Here is an 11,097-nt window from a genome sequence, read left to right on the forward strand (position 1 = left end):
GAACATGTCTGGTGTCCCCCAAAAAGCAGCAGGCTGAGCTGGGATGAGAGGGAAAGTTGAGTTCTGGGCGCTGCTGCTCGGCTCTGGTGCTGCTCCGCCTCTCTCCATTTTTCACCGGATCTCGCAGTTTTAACAGGAAACCCCCTTGTTTTGGCTGAGTCACAGGCATTGCCACTGCCCGTGCTGACTCCAAACTTTGTGTCACCAGTGGGGAGCAAACAAGGAAAGATCTGGGCTGTGGGACGTGGCAGCTGCCGTTTTCCTCTCCGTTCCTGTGCCAAGGCACAGCTGGAGCCACCATGAGGCAAGCAGAGCGGCAAACCCTCGGCAGCGCTCGCTCTTCTCGCTTTATTTCAGCTTCAGGAAGAGGTGGGTGGGCCAGCTTGGAACAACCCAAAAAACCTGTGGCTCTTTGCGAGGCATATGCTCCCTTGGAAGCGAGCTGGGTTTGCGCTGTGTGTTTGCCTTGGGAGCAGGGACACTGCCAACCCTGGCGGCTCGCTCGTGCCGAGATAAGGCTGAGCGCAGGCAAGTGTGTGAATTCTAGGAGCTGAGATGGAAAAACAAAGAGCATATGTGTGCTGCGTGCTTGGCTCGGCCCGGCAGCGAACTCTGCCGCGCTGCGTGCGAGGAGCCAAACGCTGAGCAAAGCCTTTGTGGGGCGTGTGTGTACGGCTGGGCAGGGCCCAGTGCCACGTGGAGGGGCTCAGGGCAGGAAATAACACAAAATTTCCCGAGTATGTTCTTCAGGGAGTGCTCCAGCAGTGGGCAAACAGCAGCAAAGCAGCAAAAATCTGGTGAATGATTTGTTTGAGAAATATGGGAGCCAATTAATATTGAGCACAGCACAAGAGCTGGGTCACAGCCCTTGTGCACACACAGAGCCCTCATAGGGTAAAAAGTGGCTGAATTTGCAGCTTCCAACGCAAGAAAAGGGGCTTGTGCAGCTCGCGGTGACTGTGTCACCAGCTGTGGGCTCTTTGTCTGCGTTTCTAAGCGCTGATAATTACGCCGAAATCTGCATCTCAGCAAACGAGGGCGTTTGTCTGCCCAGCAGCTGCAGCAGAGGGGGATGAAACCCTGCAGTGCTCGGGTAAACACTTCTCCTTGGGAATGCAAACCGTGGCAGGGAGGGAGGGAGGGACGGGAGCCACCCTGGGGTGCCGCTGGCTGTGGTGCGCAAGGCGGGCTCTGGGAGGGTCGGTGGGGCCGGGGGTGCCTCCTCTGTGGGTGCACCGGGAACCGCTGGGGCCGGGTCTGGTGGGCATCGCTGTGATAGTCCGTGAATGTGGAGCACAAACTCCGAGAAGGGGCCGGGGCTGCCTCTGTGGGTGCGCTGGGAGCTGCTGGGACAGCCCTGGCGGGCACCGCTGTGCCAGTCCGGGCAGTGTGGAGCACCAACTGCGGGAAGGGGCCGTGGCAGGAGCTGGGGGACCCCAGCGGGGCAGGGCCGCGTTGGAGCCTGCAGCGGAATCAGGTCAGGGGCTGCTGGAGAGCGGCGCTCTGCCTCGTCAGCGAGCGAGCCGAATTCCTGCCGTGTCCAGGGCCCCTTCCTTATCGGCACTAATCCAGCGCGGCAGCTGCGGCGGCTCCGGAGCGCTCCCGATAACCTCCCTGGCAGCCCCGAGCCCTCTCCATGGCCCGGACCATGTATGGGCACCCAGCCCGGCGCGGGGCACGGGGTGAGCACCTGGCACCGCTGGCACGGCGGGCAGAGCCCCGGGGACACTGACAGGGCCAGCCTGGCACCGCTGACACGGCGGGCAGAGCCCCGGGGACACTGACAGGGCCAGCCTGGCACCACCCGCTCCGAGGGGCTGCACCAGCCCAGCCCGCTCCTGCCAGGCGTTCCCTCTGCAGAAAACCGGGTCTGCAGTGCAGGACGGGGAGCAGCTCCCCGCTGTCCCCTGGCTGTCCCCTGGCTGTCCCTGGGTGTCCCCTGGGGGCTGCAGGAACGATGCTGCAGCCGGCTGTGGGTAGCAATGTCCTCCCTGGGCACAGCAGCGCTGCCCCGACAGTGAAGGTGCCCATCCCAAGGGTGTCGCCCTGTTTTTTAAGATTTTCTAAGTCTTCTGATGTTGACATTCTGGTAGTGAACTTTCTCACATGTTTTCTGTAAATAACTCATTGTTTTGCGTTCTTTTATGGAGGAGGAGAGAGTTGGTGGGCTGTTGGTTTGACCGGTGTCACTGGAGAGGTGGCACTGCCACCCTCCAATCCGCTGTCACTTTTGGAAAACTATAAATGTTAGAGTCAGAAAATAAACTTCCCTTTTCTCTTCACCTTGAGAACAGCGGTGTGAGCTTGTGTTCTTTCGCGTCCTACAGCGACACAAGGGCAGCTGGGGTCGTGTCCCCCTGCCCGAGCTGGCCCAGAGTGTCACAGCCCGGCCACAGCATCCTCAGAGCGGGGGGAACGGTCCGAGCTCCGGCCGGGTGTCCCCGGTGAAGGGACAGGGACAGGAGGGGACACCGCGGTTATTTCTGGCCTCTCCTTGGTGCTGCAGGGAGCCCGGAGGGCGAGCGAGTCTTTGAGCTCAGTCCCACCAGGGCCACTGGCCTCATTGCCGGTGTAATTGCTCTGCTAACTGGGACAGATCATCACCAGGGGCCGGGTCGGGGGCTCATGGCCGGGTGCTGTGCCGTGCCGTGCCGAGGGGAGCCCTGGGATGCTCGAAACCAATGAAGTTTTAAGAGCCGATGTAGAAAGAGCGAACTAAAATTGTTCTTCTTGCCTCTTCTTCCGTGGTGTCTCTTAAATCTTCTTGAGAAAGTTTTTAATTGAAACGAAAACCGCATTAAAAAAATTATAATCCCAAGTGTGAATGGAGTCTGTCCCAGTTTAGAGGCTGGAAATATTCAGCAAACTGGTTAAGTGATGCCAGCTTCTCCCAGAGACAGCGGGATTGAGGCTCGAGTGTTTTAGCAAACTAGGGTAACTGTAAATCCAGCCTCTTTTTTTATTATTTTTGTCTCTGTGGAGGTTTAGGTTGAATATTAGGAAAAGGTTCTTCCCCCAGAGGGTGCTGGCACTGCCCAGGCTCCCCAGGGAATGGGCACAGTGGCTGCCAGAGCTCCAGGAGCCTTTGGACAGTGCTCCAGGGATGCCCAGGGTGGGATTGTTGGGCTCTTGGCTCCATTGCCTGCAGAGCAAACTCGAGACTGCACTGAGATTTATGCCAAGTGGAGACGGTCAAAAATGCCTCCAAAAAAAGTCTGTGTGGCTGCTGAACCCCTTTCCTTTCTGCCTTTGAGCTGCTGGGCCGGGCACAGCGATGGCACCGGGTGTTTGCCAGGACCAGCCTGGCTCTCCCCACGGCATGGGCTGGCCCTGGGCTGCCTGCAGCTCCCCCGTGCTCCCTGGCCTTGTCCCAGTGCTGACAGTCTCTCTCCCCTCTCTCCCCTCTCTCCAGCAGCCATGGAGGCCGCGCTCATCTTCCTGTGCTCCCTGCTGGTGCCCGCAGCCCTGGCAGACGGTGAGTGCCCGTGCTGCCCCCACACAGCTCAGGAACAGGCTGGGGAGCCCTGGAACAGCCTCCACACGGGCCCAAGGGGGCTGGAGGGGACGTGGGGCAGCACCAATGAGAGCCCAGAGCCCCGGGGTTTGTGGGGAGCTGGCAGGGCTCACCAGGGGCTCCCTCACCTCACACCCCATTCCGCTCGCTTGCAGTGGCCACCCAGGAGAAGGAGGAGGAGGAGGATCCCTTTAACTATGGTGAGTGAGCGTGGCTGAGTGTGCGGGGGTGCCGTGGGCAGCAGAGAGCTGTCCCCTCCCTGGAGCCAGCAGCAATGAGCCCTGTGTGTCCCCCCCTCCCAGATTACCAGAGCCTGAGGATCGGGGGGCTGGTGTTCGCCGTGGTCCTGTTCACCGTGGGCATTCTCCTCATCCTCAGTGAGTTGGGGAGGTGCCGGGTGCTGGGCTGGCAGCTGGGGCTGCAGGGGCTGTTCCTGTGGTGGGAAAGGCCCCATCCTGTTGCCCCTTGGGCCACGCTCACGTTGCTTCTCTCCCCTTGCAGGCAGGAGGTGCAGGTGCAGTTTCAAGCAGAAGCCCAGGTGAGTGGTGGGGAACATCTCCCTTGGAAAGCCCCTCTGGATCCTCCTGGGCTCCCTCTCACAGCTGGCAGAGGGGCTGCACTCTCTGGGTGTCCCTTTGGGGTGCCCAAACTGGGGGAGCAGCTCTGCCTGCTGCCCCTGCACCTTCCTGGCCACCCCAGGCCCTGCTGGGGCTCAGGTCCCACTCTCTGGTGGGGCTCACACCCCAGCCCCGTCAGACCCCAGCTCTGCCCTCACCGTGCTCCTCTGCTGGGGCTCAGATCCCAGCCTCTGGTGGGGCTCACACCCCAGCCCCGTCAGACCCCAGCTCTGCCCTCACCGTGCTCCTCTCCTCGCAGGGCTCCGGGGGACGAGGAGGCTCAGGCAGAGACCCTGATCACCTCGAATGGTAAGGTCACTGTCCTGTGGTCCCTGTGCCACCTCCCCCTGCCACAGCCCCCTCCCAAAGCAGGGCAGGCACCACAAACCCCTCTGCTCTTCCCTTTGCAGCAACGGCGGCACCGAAGGCAGAGAACTGAGCAGGAGCCGATGCTGTGAGTCCAGGCCAGGATGGGAGGGACAGCTGGGATTACCTGTGGGGCTCTGAGCAGAGCAGTGGGACTGGGCAGCCCTGCATGCCTGGGATGGGCTGGGGGCGAGCGCTGGTGGGGTCCACAGCAGGGAAACTCAGCACTGGTGAGGGCCTGAGCGTGCACAGGCAGCCCAGCAGCAAAAGGAAGCATCTGTCCGGATTTTCCCTTGTGTTACACTTCCTTCTCTGCTGCTCCTCCACCCCTTAGCGGTTTTGGTGTTAGGGTGTTGGCAGCAGGGTGGGGAGAGCCTGACCGTGGCAGCAATGGGTTAAAGCCTGACCCCTGCTCTGCTCCCCACGCAGAGCCAGAGGCCCCAGGAGGGACACCCAGAGCGCAGATGCCCGCAGCCTGTGAGGACACTGAAACCCCAGCTGCAGGAACCTCCCGAGCCGCGGGGCTGCCGTGTCCGTGTCCCCCCTGTGCTCCAGCACCAGTTCTCTATCCCTAACCCCACCGAACTCTGCTCAGCGTCCTCTCTGCCTCCCTGGTGTGCCACGTTGCTGTGAGATGATCCTTACCTCTAGGGCTCGTTGTTGCTGGTGTTGTAATCGTGACTTTCTCCTCACCCTCCTCGTGCTGTGCGTGTGGTTTGGGCTCGGTAGGACTGGCAGGTCGCTGCCCTTTGGGGTGCCCCCCGCGCCTGGGGACAGGGGGCTGTGGGTCAGGGACCCCCCTTCCCTGCCCAGGGCCAGCAGCACAGCCCCCCTGGCTTTGGGCAGGGCTTGGGGACCTGCAGTGCCCTGGGGAGCTGCCCAGCCATTTCAGGGCCACCCGTCCCCGTTTCAGCAATAACCCCCTGCGTGCCCCAGCCTAAAACAGCCATGGTGGGGGGCGGGCCAGGCAGGGACCTCCCATGGCTCTGCCCTCCTCCCTGGGGTCACTGGGGTGCTGGAGTCAGGGCTGAAGGGAGCTCTCCAGCCTCTCCTGCTGGGCACTCCCTGCCCAGGAGTTGTTTCTGTCCCTGTTAGGCCTGTGTTACACTGCTTTAAGTGTGGGGACAGAGGAGCCCGTGAGGTGCCCAGCACGGTGACACCGTGGGTGAGGGCAGCAGCACAGCAGTGACCTCCCTGACCAGCACACACCAACTCCTGCCCATGAGCCAGAGCTGGCTGGGTGGCACAGTCTGAGGGCTGAAGGGAACCAGAGATCCTGTCTGTGCTTGTCTGTGGCACAGAAGGGGCAGTGGCATCTCCTCCTGGTGCTCCTGCCCCTGCTGGCGCCTTGTCACCCCCTGTGCCACCCGTGTCAGTGCTGTGTGTTGTCCCGTGGTGGTTTCATGTCACCCCCTGTGCCAGCTGTCCCCTCTCCCCATGGAGCAGCAGCGAGTGGCACTGGGTGATCCTCGGGGCTTTTGCACACCTGAGCTTGCACTGTGACAACGTGCTGAGCCCGGAGGTCATTGTCACCCTGTGTCCTCTCATGGGCCAGAGGCAAACCTGTGATTTTTGGCTCTTCCCCTCATCCATGGGCAGGTAAAGCCTCGGCTGGGGCTGGGCACTGCCAGCTTGGGTGGGGCAGCACTGGGGGGTCCCCAGGGCTTCACTGAAACCCCTCAGGGTGCCATCCCCACACCGGGAAGGGGATCCTGTCCCCCAGGACGGTTTTGAGAGGAGTTTCTGCTGTGTCCATCCCACTGTGGCGGCCCTGCCTCCGGCGTGCTCTGTGTCCCTGCATGCTCGGCATCACTCGGTGGCACCGGGAAGCTCTGTCCCCTCTGTGCCAGGCGGAGGGGCCGTGTCTCTCGTGTTGTGTCCCTTCCCTCCGTCCTGGCTGTTGCAGAGAGCTCCGTGCAGGGCAGACCCCAGCCCGGCCCCGAGTGTCGCGGTGTGTGTCCCGGTGCTGTCCCTAGTGTGCCGTCGGTGTTACCACGAAACAAAGAGCTCCCTGTGGTGTGTGAAATGGCCAAACCCTGACTGTTGTAAAATAAACTGAGCTATTGTGTCTCCTTTTAAATAGGCGAGTGTGCTGCTGTGCTGGAGGGCTGGTGTGCTCTGTGCTGGGACCTAAGGGGGAAGGAATAAAATATCGTTTCTATCGGTGCCTGCCTGCCTTGTCTCGGGGGCCGCGGCGTTCCCGGGGCAGCCTGGCAGCTTCCCACGCCGTCCCAGGGTCAGGGGAGCGGGGGCAGCGCCCTGGGCAGCGCAGCCGGGCTTTGTGCCGGCCGAGCCCCGTCCTGCTCCCTCTGCAGCTCAGCAGAGCCGGAGCCCGTGGGAAGGGAGCGCGGGGGCGCGGCCGCTTTTGTCCCTCGGATTTTGGGAGCCACGGACACTTTTGTCCCTGGGTTTTTTGGGAGCCGCCGTGTCTGGCTGCTGGAGGCGCGGCCGCGGGCACTTTTGTCCCTGGGTTTTTTGGGAGCCGCTGTGTCGCGCTGCTGGGGGCGCGGCCGCGGACACTTTTGTCCCTGGGTTTTTGGGAGCCGCGGACACTTTTGTCCCTGGGTTTTTGGGAGCCGCGGACACTTTTGTCCCCGGGTTTTGGGAGACGCTGTGTCGCGCTGCTGGGGACCCTCCCACGGGCACTTTTGTCCCCGGGTTTTTGGGAGCCGCTGTGTCGCGCTGCTGGCGCGCCGCTCCGGCGGATGCTGAGCGCTGCCAGGGCGCGGTGACAGCGGTGACAGCGGTGACAGCGGAGCCGCTGTGACGGCCCCACCTGGGCCAGCACCCTCCTGGGGCTTGGCTGCGCCCCGTGGCACCAGGGCCGGGCTGCCGGGGGCTCCGGGGCCGTGCCAGCCCTGCCGGGGGGAGCGAGCGTCCCTCGGGGCCGGCTCCCACCCCCGGCCGGGTTAATCGGTTCGAGCGCGTGACTCCCGCTCGCCGATGGCGAGATTAGAGCAAACTGGATTGCACAGCCCTGCTGGCAGCTGGCCACGCCGGGCCCGGGGCTGGCACCGCCCGGGGAGGGGCGCGGCACCCCGGTGCCCACCGCCCGCAGGGATGCGCGGAGCCGCCGGGCCCGGGAGGGCGCGGGGCTGGCGCGGAGGGGCTGGCCCGGCCGAGGGGGACACCCTCGGTGCCAGGCTGGCAGGACGGGCCGTGCTGCCCGCTCCTCTCCGGCAAAAGGCGGTCGCAGCCTGTGCGTGAGCCCATCCTGGGCCGGTCACCGCGGCGGGAGGTGAAGCCCAGCAGGGCGGACAATGGGAACGGGAGGGAGCGCCGCCACAAGGACGCGCAGCTCGGCGTGCCCAGCCCTCCCCACGGCTGGCACGGTGGGCGCTGCCCCTGCCCTGCCCTCCCCTCCCTCTTTCCCAAAGGCGGGAGGGAGCCCTGTGCCTCCCCTCGTGACTGCGATAAACATTACACCGAGGCCATTAATGTTTAATGAGGTTTGTCTCCCAATTAATGCGCGCTCCCGTGGGTGCCCACTCGCAGAGCGAGGCGCCCGCCGGAGCGACGACACGCCGAGGCCATGGGTGACGGTAAGGACAGCAAGGGACATCTCCCTGCAGCAGCAGCGCCCGTCCCTCCCAGCGCGGGGGAAGCTCTCGGTGAGGATTCGGGGTGGGCACGCGCGGGGTTGGATCCTCGGGGCTCCACGTCGGTGCCAGCCGGAGTTTGGCTTCTCCTGGGGGTGATTTCTCCTTCCAAGCTGCTCTCGGCGCAGGGCTGAGCTGTCAGGTAAGGCGGCTGGAGCGGTGACGCGGTGACGAGCTCAGTGACATGGAGGGGTTGTTGGGGTGCCTCTGATGCGAGGTGTGAGCCGCAGGGCTTGTTCAGTGTGAGCTCTGAGGGGACAGAGCCGCTTTGGAGTCCTGCAGGCAGTGCCACTTCCCGAGGGGGCACTGGGTCCTGCCTGCAGCTGCACCTGGAGCTCCTGAGCATCCTGCAAGTGCAGCCTGCAGTGCATGCCGTGGATTTGCCCAGAATCCTACAATTTGTCCAGTATCCTGCAAGTGCATGCCGTGAATTTGCCCAGCACAAACATCCTCCAAATGCAGCCTGCAGTGCATGCCGTGAATTTGCCCAGCACAAGCATCCTCCAAATGCAGCCTGCAGTGCATGCCGTGAATTTGCCAAGGATGTTGAAGCTCCCGGGGTGAGACCCAGGAGTTTCCTGGCTCAGCTGCGTGCCAAGGAGGTCACAGCGCTGTCACTTGCTGGTCCTGGTCTCTCCCACTCCACGCTGTGAGGACGTGGCTCTCACTGGAGTTTCTCCTCTTTTTCAGAGCAAGTGCCTGAGCAGGGCCAGGACAGGTTCAGCTACGGTGAGTGTGTGCCCGGGGCTGGGCAGGGGGATGGCAGCCCCTGATACCCTGCCCTGGGCTCTGCGAGAGCCTGGGGCTGGCCTGACACCTCCTGGCCGTGCTCCTCCCCAGACTATGACACCATCCGCAACGGGGGGCTCATCTTCGCCGTCGTGGCTTTTGTCATCGGGCTCCTCATCATCCTCAGTAAGTGCCTGGGCAGGCCGGGCACCCCTGGGCGCTGCTCCTGCTGCACTCAGCCCCTGCTCTGGCTGGGAAGGGGCCGGGGGTCACCAACCCTGCCCACAGCAGCAGGGGTGGGCACAGCCTGCCCCCGGGGCTGCCTGGGAACTTTCCATCCAGGCACGCTCCCAGCACGGGGCGAGTTGGGAGGGAGACCACGTAAATATTTTGTGTTTCCCTGCCAGCGCCCGGGCTTCAGAGGGAAGGTCACTCATTAAAAATAGCAGAGAAAACTCTGACATTTCCAGAGAGGGGAGCCAGCGTTCCCAGAGCCCTCCAACCTCGGCAGCTCCCGGACTGACCCAGTGTCAGCACTGTGGCCCTGCCAGGGTGTTCTGGCACCGCTCTGTGCAGGGTGGCTGCGGTCACAGCTGCTGCAGGGATGGTACTCACCAATTTTAGGGGGAAAAAGCATGGAAACCAGGAGCACTTGCAGTCATGGGGCAGCTGGAGCCTGTGGGCAGTGCCAGGGCTGCAGCGTGGCTGGGGTGGGTGGGGGAGGCTCAGCCTCAGTCACTCCTCTCGCCCCCAGGCCAGCGGTTCCACTGCGGAGGGAGGAAGAAGAGGAGGTGGGTGTTGCACCGTTTCCATCTCTGCTGCCTGCTCCAGTCCTGCTGGACAGAGCCAGGGTTCAGCCCCATTGCCCCCTCTCTCAGCCACATTGCCCAGAGTAACGCTTCTCCCTTTTTGCTCCACAGACAAGGGAACGAGGACGAGCTGTAGGTGCAGGTAGGAGCTCCCTGCGCTGGGCAGCGATGCTCTGGGGTACTCGTGCTCCAGGGAAATACTCCTGGGGGTCTGTCCGGGAGGAGAGGGGCTGGGGCACGCTGGCCATGTCCCCCTCGCTCTCCCCAGCTCCAGAGCTGCGGTGCCCCCATGGAAGCAGAGCTGCAGCCCAAGCCCAGCACTCCTGGCCGGCGGCCACCCCTGACCCCGCTCCAGTGGATCCATTGCCCCGCAGGGCCAGAAGGCAAATTACCCTCGTGCTTCCCCCTCTCTTGGACCCAGCGAGAGTTCCTTGGCTAATAAAGTTCAGCTCTGAGAGGTTAAACTGCGCGCCCGAGGCGTTTGAATCGCCCACTCTCCTGGCCCGGCTCCAACCCCTTTTCTGCCCTGCAGACCCAGGAAAGGCTCCGGCAGCCCGGGGCACGGGGCAGCCGCCTCCGCCCTGGCTTTGCTCCGGTTCTTTCTTCTCCCAGCTGCGGGTCCTGGATCCTGCGGCACCTCCCTTTCCCTTGGGATGCGCAGGCAGCAGCTGGCAGCACCGCGGGGCTCTTTGTGTGCTCGTGTCTGGCTGGGATGGGGTTAATTCCGACCCTGGCACCCTGGCCATGCTGGGCTGTGTGCTGGGATGGGGTTAATTCTGACCCTGGCACCCTGACCATGCTGGGCTGTGTGCTGGGATGGGGTTAATTCTCTCCCTGGCACCCTGGCTGTGCTGGGCTGTGTGCTGGGATGGGGTTAATTCTCTCCCTGGCACCCTGGCCATGCTGGGCTGTGTGCTGGGATGGGGTTAATTCTGTCCCTGGCACCCTGGCCGTGCTGGGCTGTGTGCTGGGAGCTGGGGAGGTGTTGGGATCTCTCCAGTTCTGGTTCCTGCTGCTCCCACAGCAGCAGCGCTGTCCCTGGGGTGGGCAGGATCCTGGCAGGGGACACAGCCAGGACAGCCCCAAAGTGGCCAAAGGGACATTCCAGAGCAGGAATGTTCCTATACCTGACACCTGCTCAGGTATGGGAGAACAGGGAAAGGAGAAAGGGGGGTGCTCATGAGTTACATTTGCCTCACAGAGCAATCCTGACTTCCCAGCGAGGGTTGGGCATCACCTGCAGAGGGCAAGCGGAGAATTTCAGCGTTCCGCGTTTCCTCTTTTTCCCTTTTCTTGCACTTACGCTCCCTCTGCTTTTACTTTATAAACTGCCTTTATCTTTTTCCCCGCGCGTTTGGGGGATTTTCCCTGTTTTTAATCCCTGCCTGCCCTGCTGGGGAGGGGAGAGGTGGAGCAGCTCAGTGGGCAACTGGTGTCCAGCCAAGGTCAGCCCAGCCCAGCTC

At 63.0% G+C, this 11,097-nt stretch overlaps 1 protein-coding gene across 1 annotated transcript; it reads left to right on the forward strand.

Annotated features, from left to right (window-relative positions):
• Positions 1-307: 307 nt before the first annotated feature.
• On the forward strand, positions 308-10,098 carry LOC131093812 (uncharacterized). Its single transcript, XM_058041143.1, has 14 exons — positions 308-369; positions 3,416-3,475; positions 3,670-3,714; positions 3,817-3,891; positions 4,016-4,052; positions 4,391-4,440; positions 7,320-7,443; positions 7,684-7,829; positions 7,977-8,039; positions 8,787-8,825; positions 8,937-9,011; positions 9,580-9,616; positions 9,746-9,776; positions 9,909-10,098. Exons 2-13 carry the CDS (start codon positions 3,418-3,420, stop codon positions 9,768-9,770), a joined length of 774 nt encoding a protein of 257 aa, XP_057897126.1. The 5' UTR covers positions 308-369; positions 3,416-3,417; the 3' UTR covers positions 9,771-9,776; positions 9,909-10,098.
• Positions 10,099-11,097: the final 999 nt, after the last annotated feature.

This window comes from Melospiza georgiana, chromosome 27 (assembly GCF_028018845.1).
Source record: "Melospiza georgiana isolate bMelGeo1 chromosome 27, bMelGeo1.pri, whole genome shotgun sequence".
Lineage (NCBI taxonomy): Eukaryota > Metazoa > Chordata > Aves > Passeriformes > Passerellidae > Melospiza > Melospiza georgiana.